General features: G+C 32.7%; 2 protein-coding genes across 2 annotated transcripts in view; both read right to left on the reverse strand.

The window, feature by feature from the left end:
- LOC145331773 (pleckstrin homology domain-containing family H member 1-like) overlaps window positions 1–12,646 on the reverse strand; it is a 35,288-nt gene extending 22,642 nt beyond the window's left edge. Inside the window, exons 1-11 of the mRNA XM_080176611.1 lie at window positions 12,451–12,646; window positions 9,560–9,628; window positions 9,166–9,298; window positions 7,770–7,876; window positions 6,986–7,035; window positions 6,293–6,413; window positions 5,553–5,664; window positions 4,996–5,055; window positions 3,242–3,400; window positions 2,305–2,404; window positions 1,098–1,199 (exon numbers count right to left, since the gene is read on the reverse strand). Coding sequence (XP_080032737.1) covers window positions 1,098–1,199; window positions 2,305–2,404; window positions 3,242–3,400; window positions 4,996–5,055; window positions 5,553–5,664; window positions 6,293–6,413; window positions 6,986–7,035; window positions 7,770–7,876; window positions 9,166–9,298; window positions 9,560–9,628; window positions 12,451–12,464 — 1,027 coding nt within the window. The 5' untranslated portion in view covers window positions 12,465–12,646. The remainder of the gene's footprint in view (window positions 1–1,097; window positions 1,200–2,304; window positions 2,405–3,241; window positions 3,401–4,995; window positions 5,056–5,552; window positions 5,665–6,292; window positions 6,414–6,985; window positions 7,036–7,769; window positions 7,877–9,165; window positions 9,299–9,559; window positions 9,629–12,450) is intronic.
- Window positions 12,647–13,241: 595 nt separating this feature from the next.
- Window positions 13,242–23,398, reverse strand: part of LOC145331772 (uncharacterized) — a 39,160-nt gene continuing 29,003 nt past the window's right edge. Inside the window, exons 24-32 of the mRNA XM_080176610.1 lie at window positions 21,746–21,817; window positions 20,535–20,662; window positions 18,954–19,033; window positions 18,546–18,664; window positions 17,426–17,567; window positions 16,559–16,666; window positions 15,409–15,532; window positions 14,459–14,537; window positions 13,242–13,428 (exon numbers count right to left, since the gene is read on the reverse strand). Coding sequence (XP_080032736.1) covers window positions 13,257–13,428; window positions 14,459–14,537; window positions 15,409–15,532; window positions 16,559–16,666; window positions 17,426–17,567; window positions 18,546–18,664; window positions 18,954–19,033; window positions 20,535–20,662; window positions 21,746–21,817 — 1,024 coding nt within the window. The 3' untranslated portion in view covers window positions 13,242–13,256. The remainder of the gene's footprint in view (window positions 13,429–14,458; window positions 14,538–15,408; window positions 15,533–16,558; window positions 16,667–17,425; window positions 17,568–18,545; window positions 18,665–18,953; window positions 19,034–20,534; window positions 20,663–21,745; window positions 21,818–23,398) is intronic.

Genomic DNA, 23,398 nt, shown 5'->3' on the forward strand with positions numbered 1-23,398 from the left:
AGGCGAAGATACGTTTTCATTTAGTACCTAACATACTTTCTAAAAATTTAGCAGATGGACATCCAAGTACTGCACATGAAATTGTTTTTAATGTCGAAAAAAATTAAAATCCGATGAAAAAGTAACGTTTATAAATAGGTAGGTAGGTAAAGATCTTTGATCAACGAAAATATCAATAAATATGGATGACGAAGGTGTCATTTGTTCAACTGTCCATCTAAATATTTATCCATGTAAGTTACATAACCTCTAACGGTACTCATCATAATTCTTTAAAAACTTTGTAACAAATAATCTGGTTATTACCAGCTGCATAGTTAATTAAAATTCGCAGAATAAAAGTTTTAAGATATAAAGAAAGAATGAGAACTAAATTCTAATTTGGTAAAGCTTAAGGAAGAAAAAATTTAACTCATGAACAATAAAAAAGTATCTATTAAACTAAATACCTACCCGTTTCTGTTTTCATTTAAAATTTTCGAGGATAATTATTTAGGGATTTAAAGGGACAATGGCCGATAAATTGATTCCCACTGAATTTACACAAAATAACTCTTTCTGTAGATTACAATTAGTGAAACGTTTGGACACTCAACTTAATGAACCAACTATTAAAAGTTCAATGAAAGTCCACAAGGTTGTTAAGCCAAGGAATAAGGAGACGTTATTATGTAACTTTGAAGACTAGTGTAATAAACAGCCCCATGCCCCCCCCCTCCCCCTTCCTGCTATCTAAGACTGTTAATGATAAATTGCTGCGTCGTCTTTGTATATACAAATTTACAACCTGTCCTATTAGTCCATTATTATTATTTCAAGCCTATCAGTAAATTGAACCAGAGAGAGAGGGAGGGGACAATGGGCTATTAATTATACTAGTTTCCAAAGTTTTATAGAAACGCTTTCTTATTCGTTGGCTTTCCAACTTAGGACTTTAGAAAAATTTGATTGGTATATTGATAAAATTGATTTTTTTGAAGCGTTTCAACCTCTAGTTTTAATCTTCTCGGTAATTTTGTGTATCATTGGGGTTGTACATCAATTTATCGGCCAATGTGTCTTATCCCTTAAGATATCTGAAACGTTACAAAAATTACCTATTAAAGACTGATGATGCATTGCAACATGATCTTTATGTATATTGACCAACATTCTTGGTGGTAGGCAATGCTGCATTACTTGTCTGTAATCACCTTCTCCTAAACAATTCATTCTTGTTTTATTCAACAATTTTAAAGAACTAGTGATTGCTTCCCTAGCATCTAGGGGCTTTGTATTCAAAAGGTTAGATAGAGGGAATCAAAGACTGAAACCTTACAAGGGTTAAGTCTAAATTAAAATAGCCTAAAAATATCCCAGGACCTATGTGAAGCTTTCCTAAAAAAGAGAACTTAATCATTTTAGTAGTTATAGAAATCAAACAAAAAACCTTAGTACTTTATATAATAAGACTACCAGCTTAGCCCCCTGAGGCCTCTAGTGGCACATTAAATATTTTTTAAAAAATAACATGTCTATGTTGCGTTCAAGTCAACGTAAAAAAAATCGATTTGGTATTCGTGTCACCCTCCCCCAAAATAGTTTTAAACCTTCCCGGAACCTACGATAAACTACGCTGTTAAGGAGAACCCGATCGGTTCAGTGGTTAGCAAGATCCTTCAGTACAGACAAACAGACATCCTATTACTTTATTATAAGGATTTCTTAGTATTTTAAACTTTACAAGGTACAAATATTAAAGTTTATTAAAATTTGTTTTCTTGGTAATAATAACCATTTAGAAAGAATAAAATAATTAATTAATGTTAGTTTGATATAAACAAGGCATTTGACAACTAGAAAACTTCGTTTCCAGATTGGCTTCGAAACCGAATAATATCCGTTGGATAAGGACCGGTTATCTGCCATTCTGAAAAATCATGTATTGTATCGTATTAAAGACAATTTTCTACGAATATTGAGAAAAAAAATTACTACCAGTTTGGATAGCCCGGGCCTTCGGTTACTCGGAAACCTGTTTATAATACGATGCGATAAATAACTACTCTAGTTTAACATACGGGAGAATTATATAATAAAACAGAAAATCTATAAATCCACTATCTATTAAAGCAAGTAATGTAATAGTTACTTAGTTTTGCAAGCCCAGGTTTGATTTTAATAGTTTTTCTTTAAATAGTCGTGAAAAAATGTCTGTAATACGATGCTATTTTTAGGTATGTCCGAGAACCAGTTCTTATCCACCGGATATTATTCGGTTTCAAAGCAATACTGAAAACACTCAAAGACCTAGACATGGCCTACCTGTAAAATCTGAGAGCTCAATCTGGGCTCTAAGTGCACAGAGCATAACAGCCTCCATGTCAGTCACTGGAAACCTGTCGGAACGAAGGTCACACAAGGCCTGAACAAAAAAGATTATATTACGGGTGGCCACCAAGATTTTTTAACATTTACTTAATCTAACCTAAAATAACCTATCAAAAGCTACTGTGAAAAATAAAATACGACGAAACCCGATACTTCCTTTTCTTTCCATGATCCCAAAATCGAATACCACCAAATCAAAATTCAAGAATTGAATTAATGTATAAAACCTAACCAACTTATAAGATTAAAACCAGATTGTTAGTCCCGAGATGCCGAAGGCACGGACTAACAAAACTGGTTTTAATACTATGAATGTACAATTGTATATGGATATAATACGATACGATACATGATTTTAGATGGCTTAGAACTGGTTCTAATCCAGCGGATAATAGTCAGTTTCGAAGCCATACTGGTATAAAGTAGGGTTGTCAATCCGGAATCCGCCCAATTTTTGGGCCAATTTTGGAATCCGAATCCGGATCCGGAATCCGTTTTTTATTAGCGGATTCCGGATTCTTAATTGGTATGCTAAAATTAGCGTCTTGAGTTTTTTCTTTCAACTATCGCTTTTTGAAGGCAAAGATTATCATCATTACATATAAAATTTTTCAAAATCTGGTTCGATTCTCGGAAGTGAATTATAGAGAACACCAAGAACATTAATTTTTAGGACATATGTAGCACTTAATTTTTTAAATTTTTAAAAAAAGCCTTTAAAAATACTGCTAGAATCCGGAATCCGAATCCGGAATCCGTAAAAAATAAGAATCCGGAATCCGCCACTTTTTTTGACGGATTCTTTTAAGAATCCGGAATCCGAATCCGGCCCAAAAATTCGACGGATTGCCATCACTAGTATAAAGTTTACCTGATAATACAATAATTCCTTTTCCACGGGATCTCTGATGTCAATATATTCATCCAGGAACAAATGTTTCTTGAACAAGAACATGTGATGTTTGCTCTGGCGGGACAGGGTACCTCCGGCCGCCTGGTATTTGTCCCATTTAGACATCACATCTGCAACCTGGATTAGTTAACACATATTAGTTTTAACAGGGATGACAACATCCATAAAAGGAAGCTCAATAAAATAATATGTGGTGAGTTATTTATATATCAGAACAACTAAATTATAAAGTAGTTACTCAATGATTTAGGGACACCCATACATTAGCTGATTCACCAATTAGGATACACAAAGAAGTAAAAAAAAGTGTAGATTTTCTTTACTAAGAAATTGTTTTAACTGATATTTACAAACTTAAGAAAGTGAGTGTCTAAAACCATAATATAAAAATTAAGTGAAGCATGAGAGATCTAATTAATTTTAATCGCTTGATTAAACATGTTAGAGACGCATTAAATTATCCTTTATCAATTTAGTATAAAAAAGAATATAACAATTGCAATCCAAGAATTTATCAAAATAGAATAAAACGCAAATTCTAACAAGAGTCAAGACTAGTTTAGACAATTTTCCACGAATACTAAAAAAATCATAATTAATATCAATACCAGTTTTTTAACCCGCGCCTTCAACTCTTTGGGTCTAACAAAACTGGTTTAATCTCATATTTTTTTCTAAATAGTTAGAATGTGAGAAATATTATGGCTGAAAACAGACGTAACTCATTAACATGCACAATTAGGACTTCAAGACTAAGGTGGTGTAATAAAAGGATAGGTTGTCTAAAGGGTGTTTGACTATCAAATCATGCACATCATTAAGCAAGATTAGGTTGAGATATACAACAAAACAAGATCTTGTGGACTATCCTGTCCTCATATCATATACTAACCGAGCCTATAAATTCAATGGAAGGGTGTGTCCGCACCCCCCACACGCTACCATGGTGCCCATGCCCCTAAATGGTAGGGACGAACCAATAGTCAAACAAATGAAATTGAAACATCATCGTTAAACAAAAAATCCTATTTTTTGCGATTAGTACATACACTCTCAAAATATTTGTACAATGACGTAATAGTAAATTGCACCTAGTATTTGACAGAAAAGTTTTTGTTTTCGTGTAGGTTCTTATCTAATTTATTACAAAAGTTGTGTATTTATTTTACTTGCATTCACTAGCAGACGCCAAATTTATAAACTAAAATACATCCTAGTGAATTTCATCAGTAATTTTATTTGGTTGATTATTACACTAGTCCTTAAAGTTTTATTTAACAACTTTGGGGACTTTAATGACTTTTGACTGGTTTGTTCATTAGGTTAAGTGTCTAAACGTTTCAACCACTAATTATAATACAGAAAGGGTAATTTTGTGTTTTATCATTAGAGATGGACATCAATTTATCGGCCAATGTTTTATTCCTTAAGATTCCTGGAATTTCATAATTGAGAGAGAGAGGAGACAATGGGCTGTTTATTACACTAGTCCCCAAAGTTTTATAATAATGTTGTCTTATTCGTTGTTTTAACAACTTTGGGGACTTGAGTGAATTTTGATTAGTCGATCCATTAAGTTGAGATATCAAACGTTTCAACCTTTAATTTTAATCTACAGAAGAGGTCATTTTGTGTGTCATCATTGGGGATGTACATCAATCTATCGGCCATAGTCTTATCCCTTTACATCCTCTACAACTAATGATACTAACCTTTTCATCTCCTAAAAGTGATCTTTCTTGCTGTCCCAACACTTCATAAATAGCGTAACCCTAAAATATTTTATCAATTAATTCTTTATTTAATCCTAGCGGATTCGAACCTAGAGGCCTCTAAGAGCACTATATATTCATTAAAAATGCCTTATATAAGAAAAAATTATTTGTTAATTACTGGTAATCATGTTTTAAACTCAAAGCCTGTTGTTCTAAATCCATTGCAAACATTAGATTATATCAGATTTATTATTTTTGGGTGTACTTTACGTACATTTCATACAGGCCATTGATATAAGTAAGACAAAAAATTGAAAATAAAAAACAATTGGTATTAAACTATATATAAAACTCGAGACATTGGGCTGTTTATTACACTAGTCCCTAAAGTTTTATAAGGAGTCCAAACGTTTCAGCCAATAATTGTATTATACAGAAGGGGTAATTTTATATATTATCATTATTGGAGATGTACATCAATTTATCAGCCATTGTCTTATCCTTTTTGATCCCTGTAAAAATCATATTGAAGTCCAATCCTTAAAAAAGGTTACCTGAGCTCCTTCCCTGAGTCCGATCCTTTGGATAACAAGTTTAAGTACTTCATCCGCTGTGGATGAAGGATCGAACTCTACTGTGTGAAATTGACCGTCCATAAAGTGAAACCTTAAAAGATAACAGAATTAAATGCAAGCAAGTAAAACCTTTAAATAAAAGTTCTATATTTAGACTGTCCTAAAAAAAAACTTTAGGGTATCTAAAATGTTATCCTATTTAACAAAGTAATAAGGTTTTTAGTCTGTAGCTTAAGAGCTTAATTTCTACCTAACTGATTGTTTTTTTTAGTTAAACTTCTATGAGGTCCCGTGATTGTTTTAGGATATCTCATTTAAGTCTTGGGATGATATTAAACTATTTGTAGACCCTTTGAATACAGAGCACCTACATACATACTAGAGGCAAAGCCGCAAGTTAATCTGAAAAATAGCATTAGCATCAAATTACAATATTAAACCAAAAATGTATATATTGGTTGTTAATTTAAAATGATCCCATCCAACAGGGTGTGAGTTGCATGAAAACTTTTAGCGTTTCCCTAAAAGTGCCTTTTTGAACACATCACGCCCCCCCCCCCCCCCAAATGTAAAAAATACCTAGCATTCATAAGTCTCGTGCTCATTGTGCATAAAATGTTTTCTTTCAATTTTTTAACACTATTAATAAAAGGGAGAGGAGGAGGGGGGGGGGTATTGCTCCAAAGGCAATTCGAGGGAACGCACTCATAAGATTTTACCTGGCATAAATAAGTCGTCTGTTGATTGTGCATAAAATTTCTTGTTTTGAGGGTGGCCATTGTCGCCTCCGTGTGCCCAGAGTTTTGTGTAAACACTTCTCTGCAAAGCGTGCGTATTTTCCCTGAGTTTTAAAATTGTTGATTTTTTAAAATCAAATATTTATAAACAAAGAAGCTTTCAAATTTTTAAGGCTAAAGTTCAAGGGGTTTAAAGAAGTAAATGGAAAAGTAGAGAATAGTTGTACCAAAGAAAAAAAATCTAATGGCCGAAAATGATAAAAAAAAAGTACCTAACTAGGAAAACAGCTGGTTTGGTAGCACCAATACCTATCGCCCCTTCTTTATTTTGAATTTAGAGTGCCACCATGGGAGCTAGGATTGATATATCAACTTCTAGTCTTGACTACCCTCTCACTAAGACATCTGACTCATACACATTCGCTTTAGAGGTGCCTATCTCTTATACAGTCTATCTGAGCCAAGATCTAGTAGCACCCTATCTCTAGTGAACTCTACCAGATCTCACTTCAGCGTAAGCGTACTTGAGATTGGCGCTTATCAAGCTAGTATATGATAGTCAGATGCTTTAGTTAGAGGATAGTCAAGACCAGGGGGGGGGGGGCGGTGTTACCAAACCAAACCAACTTAACTATAGCCGGAACACATTGTATGCTGTGTTTAAATCAACATTTTCCTCTTCAGTGACAAAATCAGCGGAACATTTCTTTAAATGTGACAGCAAATATTTCCTGAATTTATTATTACATTCAACCTTTATTTACCTATGAATGTGAGTTAATGTAAATTAAATCTTTAATTATAGCATGTAGTTCAGTTGTCTCAATATCAAGACTTGAAATTCATTCCAGAGTTATGAATTTATTTTTTTAGCAAATCACAAATTTGGTTAATAATTTTTTTCATTGTTACATGCAATTTTTCTGAAATAGTATCTAAAAAAATCGCAACTTTTTTTTGTATTTTTGGGGTTACTTAAACACGAGTAGTAATTATTTCCTTCTCATTTGTTACTCACATTTGACATATAATATTATACGCTCGAGTTAATTGGTTGAAATCTTTGACCGTAGCTAAACACTTGGCACATCTGCTTGTCGTCGGGGATGTGATAGGTTCGAAACTTTGCAGTCAAAAACTATAGTCTTAGAGACGTTAAAAATGGTCCCTACTTTTACTATGTCCGATGCGCGACATTAATAAGTTGAGTAGGGGGAATGCTATGCAAAGTTAAAACTTCTCAAACAAAGGTCGTGCAATCAAAGGGTTGGTTGTTCTTTGGATGTTACTTAACCTTATATCCTTAGGTTAGGTTAGAGTATCGCATCCCATTACAAGTAGATGATGCTTGGATTCTCTAGATAATAGCTTAAAAACCGAAGGAGAATTTACGAGGTTAAGTATTGATCACAATTATAATTCAAATTTTAGTCGCTAGGGGTTTGTAATTGGTTGAATGTATTTCCTGACAAGCTTGTCCACAGGAAGAATGATACTACAGGCCAGGGCTAGCAGGGACCAGTGACGCAGATTTACTCGACTATTTGGTTCTGGGTGATCTGTTGTCTACAAAGGAAAAGATTAATTAACAGGAGCATTTGTTAAATTAAAGAATAGATTTATTGGAAAAAAATCAAAAACCTTTTTCCCGTGTTTTTTATTTTTTATGGTATTTATATTTCGTATGATGACTGAAAGAATGACGCTCAAAGTAAACTACATACTGGATGCTCAAAACAACGGGAAATTTAATTTTGATATTTATATCTAAAATACTTTAATAACGAACCAAAAATACCAAAGATATATGGAAATTTGTAAGAATTTTATAAGCTCCTTAATGATGGGAATGTTGACAAAAAGTTTCAGCTGTGTATCTTGAATAGGAACCGAGAAAATGACGTTTCCCTCACTTTGTCTTTTACAGACGGACATTTGGAATTATAGAGTAACATCGCTACTAAGGAACGTTGAATTATTTCAAAGAACCTGTTTTCATAACAAAGTATTTTAAATCCCTTAAAATTTTAGCTACCGAGAAATGGTTCAAATTAAAATTTTCAAATAAAGGTTTTCCCCAAACAAATTAAAATTTGAATTTAATATTTTTCTAGTAACAAAATATTTTTTTACATCTAACGGTTTTTGAATAAAATTGTGAACAAAGAATGTTTCCTATTTGCGTTTTAGTAAGAATTTATATTTAGATTTTTATTAGGATTAAGGTATAACCAACAAGCGAAATAAATCTAAAACAAGGATGACAACATCCATAAGTAGCGAAGCTCAAAAAAATATGAATTTAATAAACAAATCTTTATAAAACTTGGTGAACATATGTAGAATGTAAAATTAACTAATCCCTGAAAATTTCAGAACTTTATCTTGAAAAGGACTTGAGAAAATCACGTTTCCCCCAATTCATTAATTACGGAGAGACGGACGGACATTCAGAATTATAGAGTAGCTTCGCTACTAATAAGGACATTCGGAGTCATAGAGTAGCTTCGCTACTAATAATATTTGGAGGCAAATAAAAAGTGTTGCCCCCAACGACAGTTGAAAAATACGAATAGATTTCATGATTTTATCCCGAATTAATATCGTTTTTTTGCATAAGCTGGATTTTTGTTAGCAGAGCTACTATAAAATTTGTAAATGACCAACATACCGAAAGCCATGCTACCATTAGAAACTTTTACTGAATTTTGATTCGTTAGTTATTACATTGAGTGTTCAAGCGTTTCAACCACTAATTTTAATCTACAAAAGGGGTAATTTTGTGTGTCATCATTGGGGATATACATAAATTTATCGGCAATTATCTAATCCCTTTAGATCCCTTGTATCAATACCTGTTTTATAAGCTGAAGAAAGACTTCATTGACTAGGCAGTCCTTCTTCATAGCTCTATCAAGAACAGTTTGAATCAAAACAACATGGCTGTCATCCTCATCCTTAACGCGAGGTCCACCTCCATTCTCCTCCCTAGAATAGTTATTTATCGCATCGTATTAAAGACAGCTATCCGCGGATATTAAAATGGAAAATTATAAGATGGAGCCGCTAGGGTCCGAAACTTAGGGTAACAAAAATAGTTTTAATATTATGATAGTAGGTACATTTTATATTAGTAGAAAACTCGATAGAATACGATACGATACATGATTATTCAGTATGGCTTAAAACCGGTTATAAACAAGCGGATATTAATCGGTTTGGAAGCCATACTACTGGATAATGGATTACCTGTTTGCAGCTACAACCAGACCAGCATAGGTTAATATCAAGTTGAATATTTGTAAAGCTGATTGTTCATCCTATTTTTATATTAGATGATAAAATCTTTGTATATTGCTATTAATATTGCTAACCGCTGGACCGATGTGGTTCTACTTTATAGTATTGCTCTTTTCTAGGTTCAGGTAAGGTTTATAACTAGTTCAGGGGGGATGTCACCTTTACCCTTCAAAGAGGAATGACCCCTGGAAAAATATGTTGTATGCTTTGAAAAAAACTCTAAAATTAAGAGTGGGGGGTCTTCTTAATTGAAACCGAGGGAAGGAGCGGAAATTATGCTGCTTATTAAACAATAATCCCCAAAGTCTTATAATAACTTTTTCATATTCGTTAGCTTAACAACCTAGGTAACTTTTAGTGAATTCTGATTGGTTAGTTCATTTAGATAAGTGTCCAAACGTTTCAATCACTAATTGTAATCTATAGAAGGAGTAATTTTGGGTATCATCATTGGAGATGCACATCAATTTATCGGCCATTGTCTTATCCCCTTAGATCCCTGGGAGGGTCTACTTAAATTGCGCCAATTAATTGAAAATCAACGAATAGAACGTTAAATTGCTTGTTTATTTATGTTAAGTAAATGTTAAATAAGGACACTTTTATTTTAAAACTGTACATTGCAATTAGATGATAAACTTTGTTGTTAATAATTTGGAGTAATATTATAGTGGTGTGTGGGAGGAGTAATATTCATATTTCTTTTAATAGCAAATATAAAAAAGCAAAAACAAGAATGACAACATCCAAAAGTAGCAAAGCTATTTTTTTGAACTATAAAGCATTGTCATAAAAAAAACATTAAACTTTAAAAAATTAATCACAAAACCTTCTAAAAATGTCTAATGCTCTTTGCTAAAGCATTATGATTGCTAATATGGAAAACGTGAAAAACTAGGAATTGATCTAGCACCCCAACCAAGTTATTTATTCCCTAAAAATTTCAACCGTCTTTTCAAATTTCAAACTTATAGAAGCTGCACTCTTTTCTTTGCTTAATTCGTTTTAGTATATTCTTATACTACTAATTAGGGAAAGTTTTTAAATTTATGTAAATTAATCCAAGATTAAAAGCAAGGAATAGTTAATATGATAATGGATGATAAATTAATCTTTGCAATATTATGGGGTGCTAATTCGACCTCAAAAGCTTGCAAACAATTTTGAGCATATTGGAATGTTGTTTCCAGTATGGCTGAGAACCGATTAATCGGTTTCGAAGCAATACTGAAAAATCATTCCCATATAAACAACCCCTTAAATAGTGGATGTAAATATTCATTTATTTCCCGGAGGTAGTCATTTTTAGAAGATTTTCAATTTTTTTTGGAAGATTTTTGAATTTTTATTAATTATTAAAAGAAACTTGATATCAGGGATATAAATGATCATAGCCGGGAAATAAATGAAAATTAAAAACCAAAATTAAACCAAATTTTAGCATAAAAAATGAGTTTTTTGTCTAAATGAGAATGATATTCCTGTCCAGTTTTTTGTTTAGGAATGAATATTTCTTACCCGAGGGAATAAATGATGGACCGATAGGTCATCATTTATTCCCTCGGGTAAGAAATATTCATTCCTAAACAAAAAACTTGTGAATAAATGATGAACTCGTGAATAAATGATGACCTATCGGTCCATCATTTATTCCCTCGGGTAAGAAATATTCATTCCTAAACAAAAAACTGGACAGGAATACCCCATTTATAGCATCGAATTACAGACAATTTTCCACGAATATTAAAATAAAAATCATTACTACCGGTTTTGTTAACGAAGCCTTTGGTCCCTCAGTGCTAACAAAGATGGTTTTAAGCTTATAATTTTTTTATTTTAATATCCGCGGAAAGCTGGATATAAATCAATTACTCCCTCCCTGGATTTATATATTACTTATTCAAGGTTTCACAGCTTATCATAACTTATATTCATGAGGGTTCTAAAGGGATAAGACAATCCTTATACTAAAGTAACAGGATGTTTGTCTGTGTATCTGTGTGTCTCGAAGGATCTCGCTAACCGCTGAACCGATCGGGTTCTCCTTAACAGGGTAGCTTCTCATAAGTCCCGGGAAGGTTTATAACTATTTTTTTGGGGGGTGGGACACCGCCAACCCCCCCAAAAATGAAAAATAACCCCCCCCCCAAAAAAAAATCTTTTTTTTACATTTCTAAACTAAAATTAAAAATGATGGGGGGGGGGGCACCCCCCCCTAAAAAAAAATTTCCACCCCCCAAAATATTTTTTTTACTTTTTCTTTTAAAATCTAAAATATGAAATTGGGTTATCAAATTCGACTCCCCCCTCCTCAAGTGCCCCTAGAGGCCTCTAGGGGCGTAGCCACTAGTGGCCGATAAATTGATTTGGTTATCAATAAAGCTCATGAGTGTATATTATCCATAATTCAAAAAAGGAAAATATTTCTTATTCTTACTATATATAAATAAGGAAAAAAATTATATAGAGGATTAGAGTAAAACACTAGAGGAGAAAGGGTCAAATAACTGTATTTGTCCATCGCAACCACCTTGTGCAATCTTTCTATTTGGCCATTGAAAATCAACTAATGGTGTCGCTTATATCAATACAGCCAAGTAGCAGAAAATAGAAACAGACGAGGGAAGGTAGTTGTCTGTAAATACATCTATACCATAGATATGTTTATAGAGGGATAGGGAAAACGAAATTTAACTGTGTTGGAAAAGCTTCGAAAAGGAGAAAATATTAGTCTTAGAGATCTTTGTCAGTTAGTCTTTTGTTTAAAGGTCAATGGCTACAATTAAGCAATTATAATATACAGGCTTTAAGAAAATATTTTAAAAAAATTTAATCATCTTTCCTGATCCGTCATAGTAGAAAGTGTTTGTGTGAGAGTGCTTTTACTAAAAGCCCAGAAAGTGTGAGGGAAGCCTTTGTACACTTCGCCCTGTTCGTTTGTTAACGCTTCTGACCGCAATTTCTCCAATTTTCTGGCGTTCAGCTTACGTAGCGTATTCTAGTAATTGATCAAATACAAAGTTATACCAAATATTGTTTTTATTTCAGCGGCTAACAAACAAGGTGGATCTGTCTGTTAGTTTGAAACTTAAAGGTTAAAGGTCGACTGTCTTATAACCATAACATTTGACTCAACCAGAGTTATCCTATCATATAAAGTAGTAAGTTGTTTTGTCTGTAGCGAAGGATCTCGCTAATCGCTTCATGATTGTTATAGGCTATTTCATTTTTATACCTATATAAGTCTGGGTATGATGATTTTATGCTATTTTTTAAAAATCTTCCATATTCCTACGAATATAGAGACCCTAGATGCTCTATCGCAGTCACTATTATATAGGTAAACTAATCTAAATATTGGGTTTAGTTTTTGCTGCAGTTCATAATAAAGAATCGTCGTTGTTTTTGAAAAGAAAAAAAGGACAATAATGATAACCTCCTAGTTTTATTAAACCATAACAATTATATAACTTTCAGAAAAATTGTTTAATTTAGCTATAAAATAATATTTAAAATTCCCAAAAATAGTTTAAAACCTACATGAAAAATAAATTAGATTTTTGGTTCAGTGGTTAGCAAGATACTTCAGGACAGACATGCACACAGACAGACAGACATATAATATCCTGCTACTTTTATATAAGGATTAACGTAAGTCATAATACTTTGATTTTAATGTCGTATTTGATCCCTTAATAAATCCTTTGCCCTCGTCAATAGGTTTCTTAAGAAGATTGCTCTGAATGAGGGCACGCCTACAGTTGACCAGCTGGCTGTTCAGTCGGGTACGATCCTCGTTGGTTATCTGCTTTACTTTCCTAAAAAAAAAGTTCACATACAGTGATCCAACACAATGGATAAGACAATGGCCAATAAATTGATGTAAATCCCTGATAATGACATACAAAATTACCCTTTCTGTAGATGAAATTAATGATTGAAATGTTGGGGCACTCAATTAAATGAACCAACCGGTATTATCCTCTTAGGATTTTTTTAGATTTTGAAAATTTTGTTAAGGAAACTGAAATAGGGGGGGGGGGAGGAAACAGAAAAAAGAGTAGGGTTAGGTATTTAAAATTGGGCTTTTAAAAGTACACCTTATTTCTTAAATAACACAAAAATGTCAAAAGAATGTTTAAATAGTAAAGGTTTATATATCTTCCACTACAAACTGTATTTGAAAAAAGTTATACTTTCAAAGCAAAAATTGTTTACCTACAGAATTAAAGTTCGAAAAAGTTTTATTGCAGAAAACTTTTTTGTTTGTTCAATTTAAATCCTACAAAAAATGTACTAAAATATTTTAATCAATATCTTTTGATAAAATTTTTAAAAACAATTTTAATCTAGCTGAAGCATTTGTACTTATTCTAATCTACTAATAACAATTTTTTTTCTGTAAATATTTTAATCCTTGTTTAACTACATTACAATATAATAGCTAGCGACTACGTCCAAGGTCCAAAAAGGGCTCTAGGGGTATTTTAGGTAGGGGATAGAAGTCGCCCTCACCTTCCAATTAAATTTTCACAAGTATTTTTTTGAGGCGATTCTCTTCGAAGGGTAAATGTACCCTATCCAACAATAATTATAACCCTTTCTGGACCCATGAGAAGCTTCACTGTAAATGAAAAACATATCAATATAGACACACATAAAAACGAGCAGACATCGTGTTACTTTTATATAAGGATATAATTTAACAAATAATGACCTGAGCAAAATCAAATTCTTAATGATCCTATTAATGAAATGTCCTACTCTATGACTACTTAGATTCAAACACTAAGAAACAATGGCTACACACACAGACACGCACACACACACAGGGAATGTTTTTTATACCTGTTAAGCGGAGCATCTGCTTCTCTGATCCAATTTGCCAGAGCTGGATAGTAGCTAGCAACCAAGCTTCCAATCTCACCTAAATACAAACTCTTTAAGGTTTTCCCGATAATGCGAAAAATCTGAAAGGGAATTAAAGATTCTTATTGGCTGATATAGATAGTGTAGATTATTTTTAGTGCAGTTTAGTGTCTCTATTAGCGTAACACACACAAAAACGGACAAAAATACATTTTAGGTACCGTAAATTGAGAAGTCCCCAGGCCATAGAAATGACGAGAAAGCATAAATTTTTTAATTAGTGGAAGAAGTAAACACCAGATGCTTTTTTGCAAAAAGATATAAAAGGTTTATAATCATTATACCTACCTAACATTTCCTATTAATTTAAGTAGTAAAGTTATTTTTTTTGTAAATACAAATCTCGGAACTGAATAAGCTATATTTTAAAGGCCAGGATAGATTTAGGCTTTTTTGGTTTTAGATTTATTCTTGGGATGGTTTAAAGCCTTTTTTCCCCTGCTCCTTCACCCCTCGAATATAGAACCCATGGTTACTATTGATGAAGACACTAAATATTTATTCATACTATTATACTAAACAACTGTTGAATGAAGAATAGTAGCTTATAATTTCAATTAATCCTGCAAAATTGCTGATAAAAACAAACAAACATGGATGACAACACCCATAAGTAGCAAAGCTTAAAAATTATGAATTGACATCGTGAAAAAGTAGTCGAGAAAATCACAAAAACAAAAAAATCTAGGAATCGATCTAGCACGCCGGCCAATATGTGAATATTAATGAAACTTGGTGGAAATTTGTATAATGTGAACTTATTCAATCCCTGAAAATTTCAGCTGTCTATCTTTATAAAAATAACACTTTCCCATTACTTACTAACGTACAGACAAAGTAATTATAGAGAACAAATTAAAATTACTTACCTTTACTAGATGTCTCCAGAGTGAAAACCCTCTGCCTATCTTTATCAGTTACATTGTGAAGGCTAATGGTGATGAAATTTTCACTCGGGTCCAACAAGATCGACTCTATGTCGTTGTAGGGGAACTAGAAAGTTTTTAATATGCAAAATTAAATAGTTTAACACCATTTAATATAAAAATACTAAAAAAGTATTTTAAGTATTATATCCTAATAATAAAGTAACAGGATGTCTTTTTGTCTATACCGACGGATCACGCTAACCGCTGAATTGTAATGGTTCTCCTTATCAGGGAAGCTACTGATGGGTCCCGGGAAGGTTTATATCTAATTAAGGGGAGAGAACCAATACTCTCCTAAGAGTAATCGCCCCTAGAAATTAATTTTTAAAATTAACATAAAGAATTGGGTTTACTAATTCAACTTCTCTCTCCGCAAGTGCCCCAAAAGGCCTTTAGGAGCCTAGCAACTAGTAATAATATTGAAATGTACGAGGCTTAGAAACCAATAACCATAATTCGTAAGAAATATCTATATTAAAATTGATTATTGAGAAATATTCGTTTGAAAACTAAATAAAGTGTGATATTAAAAACATATTATCTAAAATTAAACGTATATACCTAGCAGTTCTATAACAATCAATATAAACTTAATTAAGACAATCCAAAGTTGCGAAATAATTCCCAAATGTTTGTCAATGAAAAGAATCGGGCTAATAGATACGTTATTTCTTTCATACAAACAAAAAATATTGATAAGTAGGTGTCTGATTTTCCTTCCATATTGAAGCATAGTTTCGGACCCTTTTAATTATTAAACGTATATGTACAATACACATATATCAGGAGGGACAAGACATTGGGCTGTCTATTACACTAGATCAAAAAGTTTTTAATAATGTTATCTTATTGGTTAGCTTAACAAATTTAGGGGCTTTGATAGAATTTTTATTGGTTGGTTTATTAAGTTGAGTGTCCAAACGTTTAAACCACTAATTGTAATCTACAGAAAGGAAAATGTTGTAAATAATCATTGAGAATATACATAAATTTATTGGCCATTGTCTTATCCATTTAGATTCCTGATTGTTTGTGGACCCTTTCAATTATTAAACAAATGGGATTATCAATGATATATTGCATATTATCCCTGGAAAAGCACGGTAGCACTGGCGTCCTGTTTCAGCAACAAGATACTCTTTGCATTGATACCAAGAACAAGGTTTGTGCCATGTGTCCAGTAACCACGATATTGTACCTAAATAGATAGATATATGCGTTCAGTAATCACGATATGATACCTAAACAAACAAGATATATGTAGTTAGTTTGACCGAAAAGTATCGCTACGAAACTGATTAATATACGCTGGATTAGAACCAGTTCTCAGCCACACGGAAAAATAATGTATAGCATCAATATTATAATAAAAATCATAAAATTAATTCCAGTTTTGTTAGAATAGAAATGCAATAAACATATTTAAAATATATCATATGTTAGAGCATGTATATCAAACGCTATTTTAATATCAAACTAACACAAATTACATTGGCAAGGAAGATTTAGAAGATGTTATAATACATTATTTGATTCCTTTATTTCATCTGCTTAAGTAAGAGGATGTCTCTTATCTGAACTTTAAGCTCGCTAAAAGTATTCAGCTATTTATTCTATGCTATTTTACATAGGATTAGGTCTACCTCGCAAAAGGAAATACTTTAACCTCTAATATTAAGAAGATAGGACAATAGGCTGTTTATTACACCAGTCCCCAAAATAATATAATAACTTTTTCTTATTCGTTGGCTTAACAACTTTGGGGGCTTTAGTGAATTTTAATTGGTTGGTTCGTTAAGATAGGTGTTCAAATGTTTCAAGAACCAATTTTAATCAACAGAAGGTGTAATTTGTGCGTTACTACGGGGGAGATGTAAATCAATTTATATGCCATTGTCCTATCCCTTTTAAGATCCCTATCTAATCCCACACCCCACAAAAAAAATATTTTATTTACCGTGAACAATGTAGAACCATAGAGGGGGTACTGCATGACACAGCGCAGGTACCAGACCTTCGCCTCCATCTCTGTCTTCTGTGAGCCGTAGTGGGCGTGGGCCTCCATCAATATGGGGATCCAGTCAGCGTCACTACTGAACCTAAACAGTAGATTTTTAGGTGCTTTCCCTCAAAAAGCCTGGCGAGCACAACTCCTTCCAAGCACGTCCAAGCTTAGGCGTCCTTGACAACTCTCCCCGTATTTCATAAATTAAAAGGGCAATATAACCTAACCTAAACTTAATTAAAAGAAACAAAAACATTTTATAGAAAGAAAATAAATTATGTTAGAAGAAGATGGCAACGAGCTAAACAAAATTCTTCTAGTAAAATTTTGTCATTTGTTATTAATAATAACCTAGGTATGTTTTTTGAAAATGAGGAAAAAATATATTATACCAGGACACTTTCGTTATGAAACTATATCATACTGTAGTTTGTAGCAATTTGTTTTCAATCAAAAACAAATTTTTAGTGTACAATAGAAAGAAAGTATATTAACAGAAATATATTTTCCTGTTACAAAAAAAACAAGATTAGGTAGGAGGTTTTCATGAAATCTGATGTCATTTTTAAATGAAAAAAGAACACACTACTCGCTTTTGTAAAGACTCCGAAGTGAAATAGATCAATTAGTTTTAATTGAACGATTCCAAAACTGTAAAAAAACATCATCAGGCGTACTTTAAGTATCTCTGATATACCCCCCTCTTTTTGTTTACTTAATCGGACGGACAGACCTTAGTTACAGATTAGCTTCCACCACTATTAATGTTGATTCATCGGTACAAAAAATATCCAACACTCCTATGTGTGACACACAGACAATTTTTAGGAGACGAAGCTTTTTTTGGTGCCTTTAAAAAATGACGTCATACAATACAAATTACTAAGGATAGACAAATACACAGAATAAATTACAAATGACAGGCCAGTATACATTTTCATTGACCAAATTCAGGTCAGTATGACGTCATTTTTTATAGGCCCTGACGTGGAAGCATTAAAGATGATTGGTGAAAGAAGTGAAAACCATAGGTATGCATTTAAAAAAAAAACATACAAAAATAATGACAAACCTTGAAGATCTTATTCTCTGTGGAATAAACATATCAACTTTGCTGTAGAGTTCTGTGTTGCCATGATGAGGGTCTCCAATTATAACCTGTGCCTGCAGACCTGCCAACTGTAGGGCAACCTGAATAAATAAATCCTGATGTTAAATTGGTTCAGAGTATTTTAATAAGCAAAAGAAAAAAAGATATCTTTTATACTACTGAACCGATTGGGTTCTCCATTTAACAACCTTGAAGAGTGGGACTTATGTTAAATTTGATTGATTGGTTCATGTAGTTCAGTGTCCAAACGTTTCAACCACTAATTGTAATCTAATCTACAGAAAGAACAATTTTGTGTATCGTCATTGGGAATGTGCATCAATTTATCGGCCTTTGTCTTATCCCTTTAGATCCCTGATAGAAACGAACCTTTTCTGAAACTGGTAACTCATCACATCTGACTACACTGTGAACAGCTTGGGCAAACAGAAGGCTAACTTCAACAATGTCTAAACAATAGGAATTCATAAATATTTAAACCAGACCTTGTAGGGTTTTTGGGACCTTCCTCTTTTAATAATCTAAGAACAAATTGAGATATAAACAAACTTGAATAATTGCACTTAAATCAAGGTTTATAAAGAAGGAAACTCAATTATTTTACAAAAACTTTCCTAACAATAGCATATTCTATTCTCAATCTTTGTTATCCTTCTTTTGTTTATATCTTTAATTAAAACACAAAAGATATTTTTTAAAAGCGAAGGGTAGGTCCGTCCGTCCGTCCGAGATAGATAGCTTTTATTCGTTAATTTAGGCATGTTAGAATTGTCCTATCGATTTCAAACTTTGCATGAGTATTCCCGTAGTAGTTAGGTACGATTTAGAAAGCGTAGCAACTCTATTATCAATACCAGAATGTCCGTACGTCCATTTTAAACATGTTGATTTTTTTACTTTTTTAACAACAAATTTTCAAGTGTTTTAATTATCCGTTTGATCTGATTTTTGGTATATTGATTCCTGGGACAACAAAGAACAATATTATAAGCGAAGCAACTCTATAATCAAGTCCAAAAATGTAAGTATGTCCATAAACATTATCCTGTTTTTAAGCAGTTTTTCAACAAATTTACCTACAATTTTGATTCGACATTTATACATTTATGTTCCGATTTTTCAGTTCAGATACTATACAAGTGTTAATGTCCGTTTGTCCTACCGTTTCATTGCTTCGCTTTTATGGATGTTGTCATCCTTGTTAATTTAAGCTCACAAAGACAAGGACTTCAGGAAAAAAAACTTTTTGTCAGGAAATAAAACTTTTTGAAATTTTATAATGCAAAAAATATTGGAGGAGGTAAGATTAAATCTTGATCATGTTGTCAAAAAAAACAGTTATTAATATCCATAAGTTTAACATACATGCGGGTTTATATGAAAACGATGTAGCGGGTTTGGTCATATTTTCACAGTAGCTTTTGATAGGTTAGTTTAGGTTGGGTAAATGTTAATGATTGCCCCGCAGTGTTCGAGCTCCCACAGGGCCTAGAAGTCGGAGAAAAGCTATTGTGAAAATAAGACGATCCCCACTACTTTGTTTTCTTTCCATGATCCGGATAATTTTATCTTTCATTGTCCCATCCTTTAGATCCCTGATCATATTGTTTCCATTTTGCGCAAAAAAAAGATTATTGTAATAATAGTTATTTTTGCATCGTATTATAAACAGCTTTCCGCGGATATAAAAGTACAACTAAAACCGATTTTGTTAGCCCTGGGATGCTAAAATTTTAGTGAGGCAAACTGATTTTATTGAGGCAAAAATTTGTCTTTAAGAATTCACCTCTGGTTTTAATTTTAGGATTGTACAACGTACATTTATAAATTCGTAGAAAACTGGATATAATACAATACGATACATGATTTTTTAGTTTGGCTTAGAACCGGTTCTAATCTAGAGGATATCAATCGGTTTCAACTCCATACTGGAAAAGGATTTTATTTTACCTGATGGAATTTCTTTTGTGTTGCGGAACAGCCGCTTCCTGAATATAAACCGGTTATCACTGGACTGAGTCAGCTTCTTGCCGCTAGCAGACGACTGGCTGGATTTCCGGCTGTTGGCCTGGGTTCGATCCTGGTAACAGGTTACAGTTTTATTTCTGCATATTTGATTTAGAATTTTGTCTTCATTTGGGGAAGAAAAAAGTGTTGTAGTTTAATTTAATCACCCATATCCCTCTCTCAGTATAATATATTGAAATGGAATCAATATTTTTTTTACTTGCAGTGTGTTTATTTGTTGTTGAAGCTCTTAAAGATAGAATCATCTGATTAAGATGAAATATAGTTATCAATTGAACTGTGTTTTAAAAATTAATCAAAATAAATCTCAATTTTGAAATTTGAAAACCAAACTTTTAAAATCAACATACCCTTAAACTTTTGTTTTCATTTTTCGATAAAAATTGTAACTGTATTTTTACAAATTTTTCAAAACATTGAGAGGTCATAAAATATTTTATGCATTTAATATATTTTCTAGGTAAATAATTCGACGTAGATATTGATAACAATGCTTTCATTCATTGTATAAAGTTATTAAAAAATAAACAAAAATGACAACATTCAAAAAGAGAATATTGTCAAAATAATTTAACTTTTTTATAAAAGTAACAGGATGTTTATGAGTCTGTCTGTGTGTACCGAGGGATTTTGCTAACTGATATGAATCTCCTTTACAATGTAGCTTCTCATAGGTCCTGGATATGTTTAAAATTATTTTGAGGGAGGATACCCCCCCCCCCCCCCAGAAAAAAAGGATTAAGTAAAAACGAGTAGGTCCGTCTGTTTTAATATTCGTAGGGAGGAAATGGGATTTTGTTCAAAGGATCAAAAGGGAAAAGACAATGGCCGATAAATTGGTGTAAAACCCCTATGATAATACACAAAATTACCACTTTTGTAGGTTGCAATTAGTGGTTTAAACTTTTGTACATTTAACTTATTAAAGCGACCATTAACAAAAGTCCCAAAAGTTGTTAATCCAACCAAAAAGAAAACGTTATTATAAAACTTTGGGGACTAGTGTAACGAACAGTCCAATTTCCCCTCCCTCTCTGGATTTGATCAGATGCATTATGTTCAAAACAAGGACCTATGTGAAGCTTCTTCTCTGTAACCTTCTTTGTCCGTACGTACAATAAAACTAGGACTGTTCCTGTAGTTGTTCAATCTCCCACGAACTGATGATGTCATACAAATAACAATGAGCTGGTATATGCGCTTCTCTGGCAGGTTATATACACAATCAATATTTTTATGAAGATTTTAAAATATAAAAAAATTCTTTGGCGGTTCCCTCAGATGGCATTTTTCTTTAGGAAAAAATCGTATTTTAATGCTTTTTTAAGCTAGGTTACAGGTTGGTAAAACTACACAGGGATAGAGCTCTTTAAAGAATAAAAATCATAAAGGAAATAGGGTTTGGTTGGTTAAAAATGAGGTTTACGTGAAGGCACCGAGTTTATGTTTGTTGAGTTGTGAATAATATTTACAATTTTTTAATATGAAAGGAAATAGTACTTCATAAAATAGTATGATTTGAAGACAGGTGGGCAGAAATCCGCAGAATATGTTGTTTAAACAAACAATTTAAATTTATTCAACTCTATTGATGTACATACAATCTATTTAGAAATCCAGTCGAAGCAACTTACTCACAATGCGACCACTGCCTTTTTGATATTAATATTGAAAATAACGTACTACAAAAAAATTACAATAAACACAATAACGTACATTTTTTGAAAAAATAACGTACCATAAAACACATATACATCTATAATACAAAGTAGTACGATGTCTGACTGTCAGTCTGTCTGTCTGAAGCTTAAGATCTCAGTAACCACTGAACCGATTGGGCTCTACTCTTCAGGGAATATACCTACTGGTCCTGGGATGGTTTTAGGCTATTTTCTTGGGGGGTGGGACACCCCCACCCCCCTCCCAAAATTAAAAAATTACCCCCCTAAAAAAAATTTCATTAAAACTGAAATAAAAAAAGTTAAATAACACCTCTTGATTAAACCTCTTGTGGAAAGCCCCTAGAGGCTAGGGGCGAAGCCGCTAGTATATCTATAATACAAAGTAAAACGATGTCTTTCCGCTAGTATTTATAGAAAGTAATAGTTATTTCTCGCATCGTATTATAAACAGCTTTCCGCGGATATAGAATGTACAATTAAAAGATTAAAACTAGTTTTTTTAGCCCCGAGGTGCCGGAGGCACCGGCTAAACGATATTTCTTAAAACACAATTTAAAAAACTCAGCTAAAGTACTACTGGATATTTTCCAGGGATCTAGAGAGATTCAGGAAGTAAAGGGAGGGGACAATGGATCGAATATCCAATTTTTAGGGGTCTAAGACTTTGGGTACTGGCTTAAAGAGAATGTGCAAGAATTTAGCAGGTTCTGACTGACTTTGGTTACTAGCGCATCATTGCCGCTAACTCGCTTAGTTAGTTTGAATATAGCAGACGAATATCAATAAAATTAATTTCTAGCTGACGGCGGGTTTCAACATTTTTTTTCTCCAAAAAATATTATTTCATTCATAGATAAAAACTTTGTTGTGATATTTGTGTAATAAACAATCTAAGAACCCTTAAATTCAATTCTTGTTTATGGTGGTATTTTAAAATTTAGAAATATGGGTTAAATGAGTTCTATTACAGAATGGTTACATCAGTCTAATGTACTGGTAATCTAATTTTCAAATGAATGTTTTTTTTCTTATTTTATAGTTTTTCTAGATTCGATTAACATACCCTTTACAATTTTCTTCAAATTTTCTGGAATAATCTGGATT

The sequence above is a fragment of the Acartia tonsa genome, chromosome 11 (assembly GCF_053477335.1).
Source record: "Acartia tonsa isolate MP-2025a chromosome 11, ASM5347733v1, whole genome shotgun sequence".
In the NCBI taxonomy this organism is placed as follows: Eukaryota; Metazoa; Arthropoda; class Copepoda; order Calanoida; family Acartiidae; genus Acartia; species Acartia tonsa.